Source organism: Schistocerca gregaria, chromosome 8, assembly GCF_023897955.1.
Source record: "Schistocerca gregaria isolate iqSchGreg1 chromosome 8, iqSchGreg1.2, whole genome shotgun sequence".
Lineage (NCBI taxonomy): Eukaryota > Metazoa > Arthropoda > Insecta > Orthoptera > Acrididae > Schistocerca > Schistocerca gregaria.
The window spans coordinates 167,327,300-167,351,588 of NC_064927.1; the positions used below are offsets into that span (position 1 = coordinate 167,327,300).

A 24,289-nucleotide genomic window follows, 5' to 3' on the forward strand; every position below is an offset into this window, starting at 1 on the left:
GCCTCTGATTCAGACCCTCCACTCGGCTCTGTACGAAAGGTCTGCAGTCAGTCCTGTCGACGATGCTGTAGATGGTGAGCTCTGCTTTCATCCCGCTAGCGAGACTGGCAGTCTGCACCAAATAAGATAGCCGCCGGAAGACAGAGAGGATTTCCTCCGATCCATAGCGACACACGTCATTGGTGCCTACATGAGCGACAACCTGCAGATGGGTGCACCCTGTACCCTTCATGGCATCCGGAAGGAAACTTTCCAACATGTGGAATGACTCCCCCCGGTATGCACATGGATTGCACATTGGTTTTCTTCCCCTGTCTTGCTGCCATATCCCTAAGGGGCCCCATTACGCACCTGACGGAGATCCCAACTACCAATAAGTTCACCCTCTGCGACCGCCTGGATCTTACAGACTGAGGGGCAAGCAGCCATGTCCGGCCGAAGATCAGTATCAGCCTGAGACAGAGCCTGAAACCGGTTCATTCAGACAAACTGGAGAGGCTTTCCGTTCAGCCTTCTGGAATGTCTTTTTCCCCCTGCCACACCTCGAGACGACCTCCCACTCTACCACAGGTGAGGGATCAGTCTCAGTGTGGGCAATATGCCGGGCAGCCACAGGCATGGTCCGATCGGGGGATGCGTGGGACGAGCTTGCCGTCCCCGACAAACCCCCATCCGGACCCCCACAGTGATGCCCATTGGCAATAGCCTCAAGCTGTGTGACCGAAGCCAACACTGCCTGAAGCTGGGAGCGAAGGGATGCCAACTCAGCTTGCACCCAAACACAGCAGTTGCAGTCCCTATCCATGCTAAAAACTGTTGTGCAAAGAACGTCTGAACTAATCTACAGAGAGCACAAACAATTTGACACAAAATTTAAGCAGTTATTAAAATACAAGATTGCCTAATAGATGCAGTAATGCTGCTACTTGCGCACTGCTGATACACTGCTCGGCAGCGGAAGGAGACTATGCGATTTTACACTACTCAGGTACTGAAACGTGATGCTACATTCTCAAATACTGTAATACGCCCGAAATTTGTGAAGTAAACAATGCAAGTACCAAAAACACGCAAATGAATTAAGAATTAAACTATGTAACAAATAAGTGAGCTAAGAGTATACGACTTGCTGCTGCAACTGCTTATCCAACGGCGGCAGGGAGCACACTGGCTATGACCAACCGACACTGGCCGTTCAAAACAAAAACAGAAGACTGACAATTTTTCACTATTCAGGTACTAAATCGCGATGCTACACTCTCAAATACTATAATACGCCCGAAATGTATGAATTAAACAATGCAAGTACCAAAAACAGGCAAAGGAATTAAGAATTAAACTATGTAACAAATAAGTGAGTTAAGAGTATACCACGTTAAAGTTCTCTCCAAAATGTATCATTTTTGGTACACTTTGTTGCGTAAATCTAACATTGCCAGTTAAAACATTACCTATATTCCAAGCTAAAAGTGAAGGCTGCTACATTTTGGTGGGAAATAATTTATTGGTGATTAAATTAGTAATCATTTGAGAAATATGAAGGGACAAATACCTCAGGGAGAAGTGAAAGAAACACGGCAACATACGTGGTTGTATTGTCAAATTAGACTACCAACTCTTATATGTGATCTGATGTTTTCCTGGCATTTTTCTATCTTGTAGAATTCTCAGGTGAGCTGGGTAACATTGTAATTACTCCACACTATTTTGGCAAACATATTTGTTGCTTAATGACTGCTGCTTGACATCTGTCAGTATCCTTTATAAGCTGGCCGTTAACCCCTCGATCATCTGTTGCTATCCATGCAGCCACCATGGTGGATGGTGGTGGCGGTAATGGCACCCAGCTCCTAACTCTGGTTTCCAGTGTCTAAGCTATCTCTGTTGGGTGCAAACCTCACTGTATGGGAACTCCAATATTCCTGCTTCCACCTTTTCTTTCTTACGTTGTGTGATTCATTTCATTTCCTCCCCCACAACTCTTTTTGAGCAACCATTCATTAAACAGAGTTGCCTTGGTTCTTATGAGTGTACCAGGCAGTCTTATCTACCAGGAAGTTTTAGACTGACAGCTTGCTTGGAAGATAGCGAAATTTTCAGTGATTCTGTATGTGTTCATGAACTGTCGAATAGTCAGCTGTGGGTGAACAATAGCCTTCCTTCTATTTTGGTTAAGTGAAATATTTAGTTTATTTACTATTTAATTGATCTGAATATATAGCATTTTGCCTTCTCATACTTCTGTTTGCTACTGCCACTCCCAGTTTAATTTTATAAAGATATTCACTAATTTGTTTTCTCATCACCACATTTAATCTGTTATTCCTCTTCCCCCTTCTCTCCCTTTCCCCCCTCTCCCCCTCCCGCTCCCCTCCTCCCCCTCCCCCCTCCCCCTCCCCCTCCCCCTCCCCCCTCCCCCTCCCCCTCCCCCTCCCTCCTTATCTCCCTCTCTCCAAAAATAAGTAAGTTATTCTTTACCATCTTTTGCAGGTATAATGTTAACAGTTATGCTTTCTGTAAATTATCATTTACAGCACGTCATCATAGTGTGAAGATGCTGAGTCGCAGATTGGAACACAAGAAGACTGTCAAACAAGTAAACTTTTGGCCAAGAAAGGCTTTCTTCAGAATAAGACAAACACACACACACACACACACACACACACACACACACACACACACACACACACCATCATGTGTGTGTGTGTGTGTGTGTGTGTGTGTGTGTTGTCTAATTCCCATGAAGGCAATTTTTGCCAAAAGCTTATTTTTTTGACAATATTTTTGTTGTGGCTATCTGTGACTAAGCATTTCCAATATATGGTGAATAGCGATCTGTCCTTTTCATAATATTATCATTATTCCATCCTGGATTTTCCATTATTTGATCTCATTTGCACCATATGTTATTTAGTGGTAAAAGTATGCACATCTTTATGAAGATGTGTTTCTTTCTGAATTTCTGGATTGTTTGTTAGTAAATTAATTTTGTTAATTGACATCTAGCTATTTACTGTAGAAGATGCTCTGTGTCAGATAAATGGGATTGAAATGCAAATTACAATTTATTTCCCTTTTTTCAGTTACGTTGCTATGGCTTGTCTTTTTTTCTCTTCTTATTTTTGAGCATTTAGTAAACTTCCCTCTTGGGGTACTGATGTGTACCATTTTTATATAATCACATTTTTTCCCCAGTGCCTCAAATGAAGATGAATTTCCCTGGGCACGTCTTATTTTGCGTCAGATGCGTTTTTTGGACAACATAGTGGACCCAAAGTTCCTTAGTACACAACTTGCTGAGGTTCTGGATGCTGCACAGACTGCGGTAAATTACTTCTAATAATCTCTTGATTATATTTTGTATTTATATAAAGTGAAATGTCTAATTTTTATATTCATTGCTGTAAAGCTCAGTTTAATTTCAGTGTGCAAAATATGAATAAAAATACAAAATATTTCTTGAATTAGAAATCAATGCTTTTGTCCTGTTCTCTGATAGGGCTACTGATGACAGGTGCTTGTGATAACTGAATTTTCATTTAAATATGAGCTATGACACAAACTGAATGAAAAAGTAGAAACTGTTCACATTGCTTCATTTGTCATGCTGTATTTGTAAATGAACTGTGTCCTTCAGCCGCCAAAAGTTTCAACTTAAATCAACCTAATGACAATGACAAGCTGTTTGCCGTAAATTTGTTGTTGCTTTTCTCTGAAAAATGCTGTTTACATGTCTGTTGCAAAATAAACTTACCCTTGCACTCCTCAGAGTTGTCCTGTAAATCCCATTTTACTGAGCTTGGTGTTCTAAATGTTCCAAGTTTATTCATTTATGAAACTATCTTATTCACTAGGGACTACCTCCTGAAAACAGGCAAACTGCTACAGAACAAAAATGTACACAACTATAGTACCAGAAGGGAATCAAACATACATCAAAAATATCACAGAACAACCACCTATCGGAGGAGCATAATTAACATTGGTGTAATACTACACAATAAGATACAAGAGCAAATAAAAAATACTACTCGTCCAATATTTAAAGCTAAACTAAGAAAGCACTGTTTCTATTCTGTCAGAGAATTTCTGAATAAGTTACAAAATTAATTGTAGTAGGTACCTAATTTTAATTGCTAATACTATGTATTATTGTAACTTATCTTTGACCTGTCCAATATAAATTGTACAATTAGTGATATATGATAAAACTGGACTAATAAAAAATCAAATCATGTCATTGACAGTGAGCTCACATAGGGTCTTCACGTTTTTTCCACCTACCAGAGTGCAAAAACTTGTCTGATGTCAACTGGTCATTCACTGTCACTGACTTCATTGCTTTTGATGTAACTCATCACAGGGTGAGGATAAAGTTCAAGGTTGTGAAACAGTCAGCCACTTATACACCTTGAATAATAGTTTCTTTGTAATGTTATCTGTCTCACTTGTTTTTGTAAACATATGTATAATGAAATAAAAAGAAGTAGACTGTGCAGAGATTGAAAGATAAATAACTCTTATTGAGAAGAGGCACCTGTATGTTGTGAGTAACAATCCATCCTATTTCATTTTTTTTATATTCTATCCCTGATTTTCCATCGTTTGATCTTATTAAGAAACTTTTATTAGTGTCTTTTGTTAAATGAAACTCCCTGGGCCTGACAGCTGGCCAGGCAGAACACAGCTTGCTGGCGAGGCTCATACCATGGCCAATGGATACAACTTTCAAAATCAAGAGACACCACAGTGGAAATTAATGTCTAGTTCCTACGAAGTAGTTGATAGCAATGTGTGAGAAAAATTCTACATGTAAAGGAAGCAAACCTCCATCAATTCCTAGAGTTGATTTTTTTTGGAAAAGGTTCTCCCTTCCCCTTAAAAAATTAAAACGACTTGTTTCAGATTTGCGTGTTTTCTTCACTATATGATAGTTCTTATCTTATTCTGAGGACATTGGCACACAAAACTGACATGTTTCATATCTTATAGTTTCATACCACAGCTTGATGATGAAGTGTCAATTTTCTTGATTTTGGTCATATTTATTCTAACATTTAATTTACAAATACACCTACTCTGTAGCATAAAACTTGAATGGGCTGTAGTGAAAATTGTGGTGGCTGGCTATTTTACATTTGGTTCATTTTAGGTGACTCATTTTTGCGTACTAAAGGTAGCTAACATATCAAAATCTATTTTGAAGTTGGAGGGAAACTGTAGTATAGAGAAAAGAAAAGTTAAAGTACTTTATTTGAGTGTGATAGTACTGAACATGCTGTCTGAGCATGCCATGTGCAAGTAGCTCATAGCTTAGTCATGAACAGTTCTTGGAAATAGACACACGTTTTTCAGATTAATGATCATGTGTTATTGTTGAACTTACTACTGCAAGAAAATGATGATAAAGAAGGCATTATGCACCAACAGTTACATGACAAAAAAGCTGAAACACATCCCATAATGTGGATAAAGCTTGACAAGTTTTTTTTACAACATTTGTCAGTAGTCATTTATTAAATGAAGACAAAGCTCTGTGAGTTCTTCAGGTTCAATGTTGCCCAGTTTAACTGTGTCCTGGATCTAACCAAAGATTCATCAAACAGATATTCGTATCCAATACCACCTGACGTAAAATTAACCCTAACAGTTGGGCAAGAATGGTAAAAATACTTTGATGACTACAACAGTTTATTTAACATTTATTTTGCTGTAAGTGGTGTTTTTCCACATACCTGGCAACCAAAACAAAAAAAGGGCCGAACAGTGGCATTTTTAGTTCTGGTAAAACCTTCTACTGTTTTCAGGACAGGAAAGAGAGTGTGTGTTAAAAATTTGGAATGTTTCGCACGACTACTCAAGAAGTTATCTGATATGTGCAAATACTTAACAGGCTGAGTCTGTCGTAGTCACAGAGACATACGTTCTTGTGTCTCATAATGCAGTTAAGTGCAGAGCAAGCTGTGTTGCCTTTTCAATAAGAGTCAGTTTTGTAGAATACTACAGTATCACATTTGAATAACTGAGTACATTTGAAGGAAAGCATCGGCGACACTTCAACTTAAATACATCCATGATCTAATTCCTATTTTTGTGTTATCCCTACATAAACCAGTAGGTAATTTTATGAAAAGGATAGTTGCTACACACCATACTGCAGAGATGCTGAGTCTCAGATAGGCACAACAAAATATTGTCAAACAAAGCTTTTGGCCTAACACGCCTTCATCAGTATTAAATCTCTCTCTCTCTCTCTCTCTCTCTCTCTCTCTCTCTCTCTCTCTCACACACACACACACACACACACACACACACACACACACACACACACAAAATTTCAACACGAAAAACCTAATCCCTTTTAGGGTTTTGATAACACACAATTTTGAAAAGTATTTGTTGGCTATATTACTTTGTAGTAAAAACTTTCTATAACTCTGTTTTTAAATTTTCAGGTCCAAAGAGAAGTTATATTCTGCCTTCCGGACATCATCTGTGATGAACAGCACGATGAAATTGCACAGAAGCTGAGGTTGGTAACTTTGTCCTCTATTTTATTTTCTTCACTTGAATTCAGTTTACTGCTTCACTCGTAGTATGAATAGTGCTGATCTAAATTAATTGGTGCTTTTGCGTTCATGAGCAATAATGTGACATGGTAACAAATAGTAATGGTATGAATCACAAAGACTTTCTTTGCCTGTTACGCAGGATCTTGTGAAGTATAGAACACCACATTTAAGTATAGTTTGTCAGCACTATTTAAGTAAGTACTACAATGCAAGTCACAAAATAATGGCTAATTCAGTAACACCCCTTTTTAACGAGTCTATGTGAATCGAAATAGGTTTTTCTTAGACGTAATGATCAAAATAAACAATTTTTGACAATATAATGTAATTGGATGGATAAAAAAATCTAATCACCAAGCAGCAGCAGGGGTATGCCCATATAAAACAGTTTTGCGTATGCAAGCTTTTGGCGTCAGAGGCTCCTTCCCCTGGCAGAAGGGTTGAAGAGGAAGGAAGAAAGGTGAAGGAAAAGGACTGGAGAGGTTTAGGAAAAGGGGTAGAGCTCAGGAAAGACGCTTAGAATCCCAGGTCTGGGGAGACATACTGGACGGTATGAGGAGGAAAGACTGATTCAATCTTTTCATTGCATCCTGTCGGATATGACTCCCCTGACCTGGGGTTCTGGGTGACTTTTTCGAATTCCTCCCCATTTCCTAAACCTCTCCAGTCCTTTTCCTTCACCCATCTTCCTTCGCCTTCAATCCTTCTGCCAGGAGAAGGAGCCTCTGGCTCGAAAGGCTTGCATACATAGTGACAAACAACCTAACAAATCATAAAATGTATATTAGTGCCATACATGTTTCATTAATTCAGTAGTCATTTGTTTTAATGTCGCATTAAACGTGTTAGCTGATGTCTTAATTTGAAGACAATATCCAGAATGAAGAAGAATTTGTTTATCTTCAACAGTTATTTTACTCATCTAAGGCACTGATAAATACGATTGCACAAAAGGAGAGATCCTTTATTTCCTGAATAATTCAAGAAATCGAGAAGTGTAGCTTCGCCCCCCCCCCCCCCCCCCCCTCTCCCGGTCACCCCCCCCCCCCCTCCAATACTCCATCTGCTGGCGGAACATACTGTGAAGTGATGAAGTGAAGTGTTGTCACTCAGTATTGTGGATACTGGCTGGAACCGACTCACCTACACTAAATGAGGTTAAATAGTTGGTAATAGTTTCAGCGAAACTTAGTGCAGTTGATTACTCCTCCTCCTTCTCATCATCATTATCATTCAACTTCCCCTCCGTACCTCTACTGGCTGTGCTTGGTCCTTTATTAAAGCATCACACAATTAGTTACATCTATCTGCTATGCAAACTCAGGATATCATCACAACAGAGTTCCGAAATATCTTACTTACTGGAATACCTGTGACAGCATTGAGGGGAATAATCATCATCCTCTTCTCCTGCAACTGATACTAATGCGCAGCCTGCAGGGATTAACACAGCCCATTGAATTACAGCATTCCTGGCAACAACAAACATGTACATGACCTATAAAACAGGGAAAACAAGATTTCTGCGTGGGTATGGGTCTCTCTCGTTTGAATGTATACTTCTCCCACTAATACGCTCTGCTGTCTTGGTTGGGGGAACTGCAGCACATCACATTAGGCAACAGTTCAGTCATGCAAGGATGTCAAATGTTTTGTATATGGCTTGTTTCATATTTCTTGTATTTTAACAATATAGATCACAAGCAAAACAAATTTTCGCTATTATTTAGTTACTGGTGGTTTGCTTTTATATGTGTCTCAAACTTTAGATAAATGGACAGTAGCAGACGATGTCATAGATTAATTGTTATGTATTTAGTTTCATAATTTACAAAAAAATAAAGGAAAAAAAAAGAAATGTGCCACACCGACACATTTTGATCGATAGATTTCAGCCTCATTATGAAGATGTGGAAATTCTTCCCAAGGAAAAGTTTGTTGAAGTCCTGGACAGTTGTAATGTAAAATAATTTATCTTGTAATCAGGAATTAAATTGGAGATTGATTAGTTCCGTCTTGCACAGGGGTGACCTCAACTGACATGACAAAGGGCTTCGAAAACAGTTCAAAAACAGATGTTAGATTCGTAGTGATTTAAAAATATTTAGAAAAAAGTCCCTGTAATTCTATCAAAGCTACAAATATTATTCAAATTTCATGTTTTCCATAAAGTCAGGGAGCTTAATTAAATGAATGGTGTTCTTTATCAGAAATGGTCCCTTCCACATTATTTTCTTTTTAAAAGACTCATGCAGTCAATTGCACAAAAATGTGAGGTCCACAGTCCATTCAGGATCTTCTAATTTTGGTTCCTGCTTTCCCTCTTCCTTCAGAAATCTAACAATAGTAGATCTTAAATTGAAATATTGTTCGAAACTTAAGCACCATGCTTTGCAGTAATATAAAATGTTTGAATTCTCTTCATTGAGTTGCACCAAGAAATGTTGAAACTGACTGTAATAAGGCATGTGACTTCACAAAATGTACTATTAGTATGACTAGTTTCATCACCTGCTCCATGCCTTCATATTTAGCATCGTGTGCTTCTACATGTAAAAAGCAATGAATCCCATATAAACTGCCTGTTGATTGTTTAATTTTGTATTCTTTTATCATAAAATAATTATTAAATTATTTATGCATGGTATTGCAATGCTATTCTGTAACTAATTTGTGACACATTGAGAATTTTCATCGTTCTCATCAAAAAAATAACTGTATTTCCTATAATTTTTTAAAGACTTGTTATGATAGATCACCTCTACCTCTTTTTGTACAAATAGCCACTGAACCTTTGTATGTCCTTTAATCATGTACAAATAGCAAAGAATAAACGGTACTGCCACTGTGTCTGCCAAACTGTTGAAAATCATGCCAACCGAAAAATGCCACATGAAATGTCTGAAGAAAAAGTATCACATTGCACTACTAAATGAAGTGTCACACTGTACCAAGTAGTTCCCAGAAAGACCGATCAAAGCCAAGTAGTTACAAACAGGCTGAACTCTGTTCTACACGTGTGGAGCATTGTGTGCACATGTGAAACTTTGCACACTGTGGTCGATCCTGCTCTAAAATATTCAATCTTGTTACATCTTTTCTTTCAAGGAATGAAATGGACCTCTGCACAATGGGCACTTTGTATTTAGCTTTCACAGGATAAATTATGCTCAGGTCTAAAGGAAACTTGTATAGTTAGTAAGAAGAAACACATTAACATTCCTGAGGAATGTGCTTCCTTTGGGTGTGCAGGTTATCTGTTTATAATAAGAATGATCTTTCTTCATGCTGCACTCGTCTAGGCATCTAGACTCTTAAGAAACTTCATAGAAATTTCAGCCGTCATCCAGGAGTTGCTAAAAAAATCATTAGTGTACAGTAGTTTTTTTTATTTTATTTGTTTATTTTTCTGTTTATAAATTGCAGCAACTTGTCACTGCTGTAGCTAATAATACACAGCAGGGCCATCATTCTTTTTCTTCCCTGACATCCTTTCCTTCATCTTTGCCTCCCTTCTTGCTCACAACATGGAGATTACTTTCAATTTATGGTCTCAGTGAACCCTCACCTTTCCAATCTTACTCAATTATGTAGATATACAAGATCTTCCTGCAAATCATCATGTCTTCTGCTCTTCTATCTATTTCTTGTTCGTAAAAAGAAATGTTATTCTTCTGCAAATGTCTGTAGCTTACAAGAAAACTGTAAATAAACAGCACAGTTTAACAATGAAAAACTCCACATTGGAATATCAAGATGACACACGGAGTTGCAAACAGGCACAGCAAAAAGACACTCACACATTAGCTTCCGACCAAAGCCTCCGTCAGAAAAGGAAACTCATGCATTCATTCATACAAGCAAGCACACTTCGCACATGAATGAGCGCTATCTCTGGCAGCTCGGACCATAATGGATGGACGTAAAGTAGTGCTATAAAATGTTGCAGTAACAAAATAGACACACCAAGTTGATCATTTTATAGCAAGAGGTATAAACCAGCACTGTAAAGGGCTGTTTATTTACAGTTTTCTTGTAAGCTACAGACATTTGCAGAAGAATAACATTTCTTTTTACGAACAAGAAATAGATAGAAGAGCAGAAGACATGATGATTTGCAGGAAGATCTTGTATATCTACATAATAACAGGACATTTTGTCCAGTTCATGGATCCATAAAACAGGGAGCTGGTATGAAATGGAGTATCTAGATATTTAATGTACCAGATAAGCCACCATAACTGTACCTGGAGTGGATAGTACCATACAGGCATGATTATAAAACAACAAAATCAACAGAACTGTTTCCCAACTCAAAAGAAACCAGTTCATCAATTGTTGCTACATTGGTGCCACAAACATAAAATTTTTCAAAGCAGTCTTTTGAAGGAGGAATAACTAAACTAAATCTAATATTTGTGAATTGGGAAGTCCAGTGAAGTGCAACAATGAGCAAATGCATAGACTTCATGCAGAACTGATGTGTCAAAGAAAGCACCAATCACAAAAACAGCCAGAAATAGAAATATATGCTTCATAGGGATGAAATACTTTGTTTATATTCTCTTGGTTTCAGTGGGACAAATGCAGTTATATTAAATTTTTAGAACATTTCTTCACAAAGGCATTGTAGCTCATTTTTATCACTGTACCAGTTAGGTGCGATCGAGGGTCACATCAAGATATTTTAATAATGGGTTATATGGCAGCAACTAATTTCTGATTGCAGTTTGCTGTTTATAGTTTGCATGTCAATTATTCAGATGGAAGGTGGAAGATTTACTTTTGTTTTTCTTTAGTTTGAGATACCATAGATTAAAAATTTCACATAGACTTCACGAATCCTGAGTGAGAGCCATTTCTAAAATTGTAAAATCATTAGACTGTGTCACCAAGGCTAAGGCGTCAGCATAGATAAATGTTCTTGCTTTCGTATTTCGCAAATCGGCAACATGTAAATTGGAAAATAGTGGAGCCAATATGGATCCTTGTGGTAGTCCATAATTTAAATTGCACATTGTAGTTTATGTCATTTTATTGATGAGTTGTGGCTCTATTCACATTTATTTTATCATTATTCAGGCAACTTGATATTTTGCTAAGGCTTGGGTCACAAAAACATAATAACTGTTTCATAAATGAAAAATAATTAAAAACAAACATAATCTTGTGGCACAAACAAGTGAAGGGATGGATGGTTCTCTTGCCTCTATGGGCACTAGCATGTTCTCAGCTTAGATGGTACAAACTTTCACATCATTTTGTCGTGATTACATATATTACACTGTGACTGAACTCTTTTCATTCTCTGAATAAGATGCCTCACTGATTAACAAGTTGCAGAAACACTGGGTTTAGGCACTCAAAGCTTGAAGAAAGTTTGCTATCGCGGGTAAGTTGTGGTACACATTGGCATATGCTGATGACATTGTATGAGCAGATTGAAAACCACTTGAGGTAGGTCTAATGCCTCATATTTGCATCTGTTCAAGCACATAAAGAAGGTATTATTTTGTGCTGGATCTTTACGTGGGATGAAACAGAGTCCTGTGTACATCTGTCATTGTCTCTCTTTCTCTGATCGTATACGGTTTTTTTTTTTTTTTTTTTTTTTTTTTTTTTTTTTTTTTTTTTTTTTTTTTTTTTTTTTTCCCCCCACCTGCAGCACCCTGCTGAGAACTGTACTCCCAGCAAGACAGCGCACTACCACATTTTTCCTGAATTGTGTCTGGACATGTTGAGCAACACTTCATGAATGTATGAGTGCTGATGTTGAATTCCAAATCATCTGACCTCTTAATCCTATCTTGGATGCTATCAAATACAATGTTTGTTCTTGAATCCAGCTCTAATACACCTCTGTGATATGTGGGTGAAGGTTGTTTGGTCAACAATCAGGATGGCTCCCCAGCGTTTTTTGTCTCATGTAAACCAGGTGTTGATCCTAGTTTGAGAAGTCTAAGGTACTGCTTCATCTCCTGCTGTGGTTGTCACGTGTAGGTGACCATATTTTGTTCAAGCAGGTATAGAAGGTATTATTTTGCGTTGGATCTTTGCATCTGATGAAATAAAGCATCTGAGACGTCTGTCATTGTCTCTCACTAACAAACAGTATAATGATCCCCCTATATATCCCCTGCTCTTGAAATCCCATACACCTGAAAATCAGTAGTGGAAAAGCATTTTGTCAGCAACAGGCGCTGACTTTGCATTTTGCAGTAGCTGGCAGTGTGCAAAATTAACATTCACTTAATTTTGTTTGTGATGCTGTAGTGTAGTGGTGTACTATTGTAGACAGTGCATCACATAACAACTGCTTGTTAATATAATGGATTGAACATTGTTGACTGATAGTTGCTATACCAGCAACTTAACAAAAGTCTCTGCCATTCCAGTTCAGCCATGCAACCATATCTAGCACAGCAACGAATAGTCTCATTTCTTTTCTTTCAGTCTTCACAGACATTATTAATGTCTGTTTACATGTTCCTTTTAGCCTACAACAAGAGGCTATGGAGTTGCACAGAATGCCTAAACTCAATACCCCACACTGCTGCATACTGCATGGAACTAAAGACGAATCTGTATCCATGCGTGAAAGTGCATACGATGTTATATGATTGCTGCCAACAGAAGATGAAGCATGTAATCAAGTGTGTGCCTTCAAGCAGTGAATACTTCTACTGTAGTTCATTTCACACCTCCTGTGGCAAACTGACAGAGTGATTTTGAGAAGGGAAAATGTAGAATATGGTAATTTGGTGAAAAGATCACATGAGTGTTTTAATTGACAATATGAACTGAAGATATCAAGATTATCAAAGCAGAAACAAACAAACATGGAGCAGTGTTAAACAGAATATGCCTGTACATTAAAAAAGTGTAGGCCATAGGCAACAGTTGAGGAATTTAAGGAAAATAAAAACTCTGCATTCACTGCACTGCAAAGACATGTCATTGAGACCTCAAAGAGAAGTGGGTACTAGCAATGAGGATGTTTGTGTACCAAGAAGGTGTTATTTTGTGAGTGAGCACATTTGGTATGGAATCTTAGAGTAGCCAATAACTTCTTGGGAAAAGTAATTGCTTTTCTCATCAAAGCGTCCTGCTTTGTTAATGTTTGTTGCTTTTGTCTAGTATATATCAATAATTATACTTGCCCATCTTGAATTAATTTTGAAACTAGTCCCCTAAAAGAAGTAATTTTCAATGAAGTGTCAAGCTACCCTTTATGCCACGTTTGCTCATCCATTTTTTTCACCCATGTTGACCGTTTTCTTCCTCCTGGATGTGTAGTACCGATGTATGTTTTGCGCTGCACCTAAAAACAGTGTCACTTGTGCACTACTTCAGCAAATGGACAGCCGTTAAGAAATTGTTGCCTGGAGAACAGCTTGGTCACACAATGTAACAGGTATTTGAATTATTATTTGAGACATGGATGGATGACTCAGTTGAAGAAATTCTGCTGCCAAAAGATTAGAATGTGTGTTTGACCCATGCTGTAGAAAGTACTTTAACTTTCAGTACACTGCGTTTCTCTTAACCAAGATCCGAAACAGCTCACCCAGTCCCTATCTATCTTATTTTCCTCTTTAGTATAATACTTTTTCTTCCAGTGCATAAATTTTAAAGGTCCTAAAATACTACAGATATACAAACATATTTTCCGTTCGTCTCTGTGATCCATGCTTAGTGTTTGCCTCAGTTTTGTTTCAGATATTACTACTTCATTACACCCTTTATTGTGAATGTATGTAAATGCAGTTTGTATTGTATGTAACATTATTTTGTTATAGCTCACTTCTAGTGGAGAAATCAGAACTCACTCCTGTTATACTGGATGCTTTGAGCTGTCTCTCTGTGGCTCCAGATATAAGAGCCGAGGTGGTTGACCAAGTTCTGACAGTTCTGCGTACCGCCCCAACAGAATTCTTTCCCAATGTGGTTAAGTTTCTCCATGTAGATGCTTCAGTTACTGATTTGCCACAGGTGAGTTTGTCTTCCTTTGATACTGGTGAATATTAATTACTTTAAAACATTTCTGGCAAGAAATGATAAATCTGACTGACTGGTATATTGTTGATCAGAGTACAGTGAAAAACGGTAGACCCTTAAGAATCTGTTTCATCAGCAGTTAACACATTTGTAGAAGTTGTAACACCTACAACGCCTCTCGGTGTTAATAAACCAAAATAGCTCCCAAATTAGCTCCCAGGCCCTTGAAATATAAATTCAAAAAATGTCCCAAGCCCCTCCACAAGTGTTAATTTACGAAATAGAAATAAGCGACAAATAGAGGGAAATCTATAGTAAGAAAATAATAGAAAAAGAATTTTAATCATAAATTTTGGAAGCATGGGAGGGGAGAAAAACGATAGAATTATTAGTTATTCTTATATATGAGAAAATCAATATTATAGTCACAGAATGTAGGTCTTAACACCAAAGATAGCGTTTACTAAAGTATAAATAGACATACAATGCAATTATGATACTCCAGTCTCTATCCTCTAGTCTGTTCGAAGTCAATTAGGACATACAGCTTTAAGAAGCAACAATAGGAGCTTTATTAAACAAGGGCGCAAGAATAAATTGCGATGAGATTGTTTTTTGGGAAGCATTAATTTCAGATCATAATTAGAACTTTTGTCATAGTAGAGGAACGGGCAGGTGATCAATAATCTCTCTGACTTTAACGTCACTTCGTGTGAAGATTTAAATGTTTTACGGAATTAACGATTTTTGGACAGATTTGAACTTTGTATTGTGATAGTGGAAAAGCTTTACTTCACGCAACTAGTAATCATAGTTCTTGACAGCTTATGGATATTAAACGGGAACAATCTTTTTATCGAAAGTGACAGAACATTGTTTAGAATCTCTGGTATTGACGGGATTCCAGATCAGATACTTATTCAAAGAACCCCTTTGAATGTGATCGTGTGAATGGACTGATTTATTAATAATTATTGTTAAATAAAATAATGTGTTAATTTGAAACTGACTATACATCTTGAACTTTACTTCGATTTAGGTTCATAAATAATTAGGTTACGTGATTTTCACCAAGAATAAACAGCAGACTAGTAACTGAAACAAGTGAACGAGAATCTATTGAAAACACTAGTATTAATTTACTTATGGCTTTTTTCTTCAGAACTGGGAACACAATACATGTAGTGACTCACTGGGGTTAATTTAAGAACTAGCCAGGATAGAACAAAACCCCTCAATACCAGTCAATGTATAGATAAATTAACATTCCTACTATCATGCAAGATATGGAAGTCAGGATTGAAAAAAGGGTCGCTACAAAGTCTTGAAATGGTCAGTAGATTGATAACACTTGTGACCATTAACAGCATGTGCAACTGCACCTAGTGAATTATGGAAGCTAGAACATAAATATTTCATATTAATTTTGTCAGCAACATATTTAAATTGAAGTAGGTGTGGTACATCGGCCTAATATCTTTCATTTATCCTTTGAAGGTAACTGTTGTTTAAAGTAGCTTCTATAATGCTCGTCACTTCGGTGATGAAGTGAGGTGTATAATTATTTCACTTTTGATGAATATTGTTCATGCCTTCCGTGCTCTAAATATGATTTAAGTAATTAAATAACAGAAATTTTATTATAACTTTCATAGAGGTGTATGGACAACAAAATATTCTGTTATAATACCAATATTGGTGTCTTAACAACAGACAACAAAGTTACTGTTATGACTGATTTATATGCTCTTATACAGTATTGTGTACAGTATGTCTACACCAATGCTGATTAGGAATAGTGGTGATTGGTGAAGTGTGGTGACAAGTAGATGCAGATTTATGGTCTGGTGAGTACAGAGTTATCAGGAAAAAAATCAAGTGGTTATAACACAAAAGAAGGATTAGCGATGAATAAGAAAAAAAAGAATGCAGTGAACTATTATGAATAACATAGTAAGAATATATACCTACTAACTCAGCAGATGATGAGGAGATTGAAAGAATGTATGTTGAATTAAAAAGAAATTATTCAGTTTCATATTGTTGGTAAGGCAGGTGCCAGGTTGAGTTTCATTGGGAGAGTCCTTAGAAAATGTAGTCCATCAACAAATGGGGTGACTTACAAAACACTCATTTGACCGATACTTGAGTATTGCTCATCAGTGTAGGATCTGTACCAGGTCGTGTTGACAGAGGAGATAGAGAAGATCCAAAGAATTGCGGCATGTTTCGTCACAGGGTTATTTGGTAAGTGTGATAGCGTTACGGAGATGTTTAGCAAACTCAAGTGGCAGATTCTGCAAGAGAGGTGCTCTGCATTACGGTGTAGCTTGCTGTCCAGGTTTCGAGAGGGTGCGTTTCTGGATGAAGTATCGAATATATTGCTTCCCCCTACTTATACCTCCCGAGGAGATCACGAATGTAAAATTAGAGAGATTCGAGCATGCACGGAGGCTTTTCAGCAGTCGTTCTTCCCGCGAACCATACGTGACTGGAACAGGAAAGGGAGGTAATGACTGGTCGTAAAGTGCCCGCCGACACACATCGTTGGGTGGCTTGCGAAGTATAAATGTAGATGTAGATGAAAATTTAATTGCAAAGGGTGACAGGAATTCATCAGATGCAAAATAAAGGCAACTAAAATATGAGAAGAACACATATTTAAATGAAAAAAAGAAGCTGAATTTTAGAGTTTTGCTCAAAGCAATTTAATCATTATAAATACTGGGTTGAGAATCATGAAAGGTGGTTTTATAAATGGAGACACTTGAAGGTATGTGACAGATTATACACTGATAAGACAGATAATCTCGTAAGGCAGAGACGCAGGAATCAAATGTAAAGCTGGAAAACATATCCACAGGCTGATGTAGAGTCTGTCCATAATTTACTCGTTATGAACAGCAGATTAAAACCAAAGAAATTGCAGAAAGAAAGGAAATGAGGAAATTGGAACAAGATAAGTTCAAGGAACAAGAGGTCCCTGAATGAGAGTTTAAAAGGGAACATCAGGCAACTATTGATTAAAACAGGAGAGAGGAATATAATAGAAGACAAAAGTTTGCTATGAGAGATGAAATAATGAAGGCAGCAGAGAATCACAGATGCAGAAAGACAAGACTCAATAGAAATCCTGAGGCAGCACATAAAATATTGCACTTAATTGATTGAAGGAGGAAATATAAAAATGAAGCAAATAAACTAGACAAATAGGAATACAGATGCCTGAAAATTGAGATTGACAGAAAGTCGAATGTGGTAAAGCTGGAGGGGCTAGAAGAGACACATTAATGTGACCTCTTGTCCTGTACGTGATGTCAACATGCAATAACCAGTCACAGAGGGCAGTTGGCAGCACTAACAGTGGAGGGTCTATAAAGCTTGTAAGGGGGATACGAAGAACAATGAAGTCATTGTCATAATGTGGTAACAGTGATTTATCTGACTCCCAAAGGGCATGATCATTGGCTTTCATATCAAGAGTGAAAGCATTTTGAAAGTTTGTATACTGACTTGCCACCACTGTTAAAGTATACCGTGCTTAGTGTAATGGCCTATCCAAAACTGGCGCTGAGGCAACTGTGGTGCACCACAGGCCATAGATGGTGGGGGTGGGCGAAGCCTGTGGAAATGTGTATGAGTGAACATACATGCAACAGTTGGGCAACTGACCACCCAGATGAACCTGGGGGCTGCCATCAAAAATTCAGCGAATGTTGTTGCACATGGGCCTCCGCAGCAGGTGCTGTTCATCAGTGATGAAGGCTGGAATTTGCTCACCAGTACCGCAACTAGATCTCCTTTAGTGGTGATGGATGACCATTTCAGATGAATTGCATTTTATACTTCATTGGACAGGAGTGTATGACATGAAACATCTGAAAACAAATATCCTGGCTGGAGGAGGGATTGTTATGGTCTGCAGAATGTTTTTGTGGCATTTCGTGTGTGCTCCTTCATTCTGGAAGGTGCAGTGGATCAAGCAAGTATGCTTCTCTCCTTGGAGACCATTTCTGCCCCTACATGCCGTTTGGCCTACATGTAGTTTGTCTTTATTTGGCACGATGACATCACTCATGCACTTTCAGAAAAGACTTCCTTACACTTAAATTTATATAAATGTTAGAATATTTCTCTCTTAAGATATGCTTTTTTTTGTTATTGCCACCATCAATTGCATTTTATACCCTTGTTATTTCACCTTTGTCAGTTATTTTGCTGTCTGAACAGCCAAACTTGTCTAGTACTTTTAGTACCCTATTTTCTAATGTAATTCCCCAAGGTTAATTTGGTTTAATTTGTGTGCCCTGTATTACCCATGTTTCATTTTTGTTGTTGTTCATCTTACTGACTGTTTTCCTGAGATGATTTCTCTATGGCCCCTTTATAGTTTGCTCAATGTACAGATTGAATGAGGGACAAGACCCACTGCTTTTTTTTTTTTTTTTTTTTTTTTTTTTTTTTTCAATTATTGCTTTCCTTTCCTGATGTTTGAGTAAAATAATTGCAGTCTTTTTTTCTGAACAATTTGTAGATAATATTTCATCTCTGCTCTTTCAGAATTTCAAAGAGTGTGTTACAGTCAGTACTGTGAAAACATTTCTCCAGATCTATAAAGATAAGATTGCCTATTGGCAGTCTGTTTGCTGAGATAAATTGTATATGCCTCACAATTCTACATTTTTCCAGAACCCAAACAGATTTTCCCTGAGGTCAGCTTCTGCCAGTCTTTTCATTCTTTTGCAAATCATCCGAGTCAGCATTTTATGACCATGACATATTAAACTATATATGGTAGATCATCTAGCAAAACAGACATCCCATTTTGTTTATGCAATCACTGCAAAATTCAACGTGGGTTGTGGGTCTTCATATGATTCCATTAATTATGTATTTGGCTGTGGGAGTGTGTGTGACGACTGAGTGTAGAAATGGTGGCTGCCAAGTGGGGCTGTCCAATAAGTACACATCACAGTGTCTCACAAACATTTGAAATGTTCTGCATCTGAAGTATTATGACTAGTATTTATGTTAGCAACATGTTTGTAAGGCAGTTGAAGTTGTAAATGAAAGGCATTTCTCTCACGAGAAGTACTTTCGCTGCACGGCAGTGCATGCTACTGTAGAAATCTACATACTGTGGATTCGCTATGGGGTCTGAAATTTGAGGTATTTGAAAGACACACTATAAACACAGTGTTGTCACCTTCAGATGTTCACCTTTTTATGTCCATGAAAGAACGTTTATAGGATAAGAAGTTTTGGACGCCCACAAACTTTTGAATGGAGGGACATATTGTTGTAGACATATCCACAAGTTTGTGAACTGGTAAACCTATTGTTGTTGACAAATAAAGGAACAATCATTTCTGTTATGTCATGTCGATAAGGTTAGGGTTTAGGCTTGTTTTGCACCTACGTCATGCATTCTACGACACCCAGGGAGCGTTCAGTAGTGTTCTCAGTTCTCTGCTGGGAATGTCAGAGCCAACGCATGCATTAAAAGTCATAATAACAAGTTATTCCATTTATTATGAGATTCATCACTGATAAGGATGGGAAGCAATGAATTCTACATACACAACTGAGAGAGAGAATTTGCCAGATACAGGCTTTCTTCAAGCGCAATGCACATGTATGCACAAACCACAACTGTTGCTTGAGCCAGCACACTGCAGTCCCCATTTGTGTGTCAGACTATGCAAACCATCATCATTCATGAATAGGAGTGTAATGTGCTTTATCTTTCTCTCAATTACAAGGAGACAGGATGTTTGGCAATTGTTTACACTAAGAGCTAAAGTTCTAAGTACTGCTGATAGCCACATAAGAAAACCTAAGGTTTTTGTACTGCTGCTTTCTTTCTGAGGGAATGGAGAGAGATGGGTTGGAGAAGATTGGAATATAACCTTCAGCTGTGGTCTCAGTCTCCGTCAGGCTAATGGGGTTCATTGCAAAATGTAATGGTGGATGTTTGATACTGAGATGAAGACATAACAAACATAAGATTTGTGATGCATTAAGTGAATAATCTCTTGCTTTCTTGATAATTAGGAATGTAACTTCATATGCCTTCCCATCTGCCACTTCATTTGAATAAAAGTTCAGTTAATTTATCAGATCTGTCCTCTGCTCCACAACACTGCTAACAAACCTATTATTATCAATATTGCAGCCATTGGCGTTAAATTTTTCATCAATTTCAGTAAGTAAACTTCTCAGAAAATCCATGTTTACTTCAAATATGAGACACTGAAAATACTGTCAGTACTTATTCCCATGATTTGAATTGAGAGAAACTCATGATATGTGATGAATGTTGCCACTGTTAAAGCTTTTGGCAATGGAAGGCCTCCCTACAAAATTCTACCCTTCTGTTTAATAACATGCTGGCTAAAACTACTCCTGACTGGCTGCCATGTCATCCTGAGTCCATAGGAGGCTGGATGTGGATATGGAGGGACATGTGGTCAGCTCACCGCTCTCCCAGCCATATGTCAGTTTTCGAGTCCGGAACCACTAATTTTCAATCAAGCAGCTCCTCAGTTTGCCTCACAAGGGCTGAGTGCATCTCGCTTACCAACAGCGCTCGGCAGACTGGATGGCCACCTATCCAAGTACTAGCCTAGCCCAACAGCACTTAACTTCAATGATCTGACAGGAACCGGTGTTACTACTGCGGCAAGGCCGTTGGCTCGTTGTTTACAACATCTCACAAAACCGATACTCAAGAACTTTTTGTTGCTTAGGATTAGAGCCATACTGTTGTCCCCAGCGTGATACATTATGTATTGTGAAGAACAGAGTACTTTTGAATTTTCTGTCAACACTGAGATTGTCACACTTGGTGGGTTATTGCAGCATAAGGTGCCTTTGCAGAATGATTCGTATTCTTGAAATCATAAAATTATATTCATCTTGCTTTATTTGATTAAGGATATTCTTTTGATAACAACTTAGGTATATTATTTCGATTGTGTACACATAGGACAGTAAGATTGATGCAAATTTGTCTTCCCTGTATCCATAACATCTTTTGCCTGTTTTTCAACTGTTACTTTTTCTCTTATATTTCCTGATGTAACATCTTAATAAACTGTTCTGTGTACTCCTGCTTGTTTTATATATACTGTGTTTAGTCTCAGGAAACTAAAAGATTTTCCACCAACTAAAAGAAATTTCCGATTAAGCTTTTTGCAGGAACAATGAAAATAAGTAGTTTAAACAGACAGTTCTTTTACAGTATTGCAAAATGCTCATAATAGTGCATTTATATAGTTCCTTTGTTCTATCATAATACAAGAAGCCCTATTACCTAATTGGCATCTGCTTTGAAATAAGTATTCTGCATTTCAGTGGACAGATTTCACCTCATGCAACTCTTCTGCATTGTGACAATGCATAAAATTTCAACACAAATCTAAATGAAGACAGAGCATGAAACACAGGAAAGACACATTGTTTAAAACAGTTAAAAATTGAAAAATGTTACTGTAGATACAGTGATTAATAAATTCCACACCTTCCTGATAATAACCCCTTCCACCTTTCCCATCTCTTCTTCCTGCTTCTCATGTTGATAACATACTGTAATTTGCCAATGAATTTTACATTTTTGAAGTTTCCTTGTGTAATAAAAAAAGGAAAAAACTTTCCCTCTCCTTCCCTTCACCTCCATCCATTCCCACTTCATAAATTTCTCTTGTGACTGATGTATTGTGATTTACCAACTAATTTTAATGGATTACAGGATTCACTCAATAGCAAAATAATTTATTGTCCTTTGTTTAAATTGCAGATAGTTTCAGGGCTTCGTAAAGGACTGGATTTTACTCCTCTGCATGGTGACACTGAAGCTGCTGAGAGTGCTAAAGTATTAACAGTGACAGCTTTGAGAGATGCATTTCTCTTATCAAAAGTTGTGGCTGATGGATGGTTAAAAGTTATAGAGTCAGCATTGGATCCTGTTCCATTGGACATTGTTGTGTTGGTAGTCATTCATGCTGCCTTGCCTTCACGTCAGAGACTTGTGGAGCTGCGCGTTCGATCTAAGATCAAATCGGGCGTCTTCAGCGAGGCTCTACTTAAAAAGACATTCACAACCATGAATGCGGTATGTAATGTTTTAATAATAGTCAGCATTGTCTTATTCAATATTGTCTTCTCTATGATAGGTTTTAGAAGAGAGAACTTCCTTAGGCAATCCTTTGTTTTAGTGTTTTGAACCAAATTTTACTTTTTAGGCCCATCCCTGAATCACTCCTCTTAATCCATCTCCCTCATCACTGCAACTAACCCCCCCCCCCCCCCCCCCCCCGCCACCCACCCACCCACACACACACACACACACACACACACACACACACACACACACACACACACACACACATTTTCTAATGCTTCTTAACGTCAATAAACCTGACATTTGTGCATGCTCCATTGTAGCTACTTGCTGTGCTCTGACCAAAATAATCTAGGCAGTTCTTGAAAAACACCTGCAACCAATTTCCCGCAGCCTAGCTTCCCATTTTAGAAGCATGACCCGTTTCCTACACCAATTGTAAACCATTTCTTCTCCATTACTGCCTAAATCCTCACTCGTCACTATTGACGCCACCTTGATATACACCATTACCACACACATTCGTGGCCTTGCCACTTTTAAACACTACCACTACAATATACTTTTGACTCCAAACCCACAAATCCATTCGTTATTCACCTAGCGACATCCTCACATGTAATTAATTCTCGTTTGAGGGCTGCATGATCATTCTCGCCTATTTGGCAGCCTTCTCCTCTGCCGCCTTGCATATGAGAAATATTCCTAGCTCCCGGAAGTTTGAAAATCATTGCCTGGTTCAGGTTCATTGATGATATCCTCATTAATTGGATACAGGGCCCAGATACTCTGTCCCATTCCTCCACAGCCCAACACCACAACCATCCACTTTGACTGGTCCTCCTCAGCCCATCACACCACATTCCTGGATGTTCAGCTTTATCTCTCTGATGGGTCCATTAAAACTGGTTGCTGCCTTCCCTTCTACACCAAAAAGTCTTTCCCATATAGTCTGGCCACTGTTGGATTGAGCCTCAACAGTTACAAGTAATCCCTTGTTTGTCTGTTGATGTCTTAGTAAGGTGTTTCCAGGCATGCATTACCTTCCAAACCTAGTCTTTAGACAGATTTCTTGTGCCATATCCACACTTCTCTAATCCTCTGACCAACCTGAGGGGTTAACTGCAAAGAAGTACCTTTCTCATCACGTAATATTATCCAAGACAGGAATGATTTAACCATGTCATTTCCTATGGCTTCGACTACTTATTATTAATTCCAGAAATGTGGAACATCCTACACACAATCCCAACCACCTTACATACAATCTCACGCACCTCTCCGAAACTAGTATTCTGCCACCCGCTGCATCAGCAAAATATCCTAGTGCATCCTTATGCCACACCCTTGTAACTTAGCGTAACTCTGTTAATAAAAATTAAGTCAAAGCTCCCCAGTCACACACAATGTGCAGTCTCAACATTCACAACACTTGCCCACTGGGCCAAATGCTGGTCAATCTCTGGCTTCAGTTGTTACTTGAATGGTGCTTTAAGGTACATACCGAAATTCTCAAATAGAAGTTCATGTTTAATTCAAAGGCGGAAGAACTGTTCAGACTCCAGCTTCAGTTATTATTTGAACAACACCCCAGTCT

At 38.1% G+C, this 24,289-nt stretch overlaps 1 protein-coding gene across 2 annotated transcripts in view; it reads left to right on the forward strand.

Annotated features, from left to right (window-relative positions):
- Positions 1-24,289, forward strand: part of LOC126284632 (Fanconi anemia group D2 protein) — a 199,848-nt gene that overhangs the window by 17,999 nt on the left and 157,560 nt on the right. For both annotated transcript variants that reach the window (XM_049983707.1, XM_049983708.1), the window contains exons 4-7: positions 3,196-3,325; positions 6,456-6,532; positions 14,372-14,564; positions 22,369-22,683. In XM_049983707.1, coding sequence (XP_049839664.1) covers positions 3,196-3,325; positions 6,456-6,532; positions 14,372-14,564; positions 22,369-22,683 — 715 coding nt within the window. The remainder of the gene's footprint in view (positions 1-3,195; positions 3,326-6,455; positions 6,533-14,371; positions 14,565-22,368; positions 22,684-24,289) is intronic.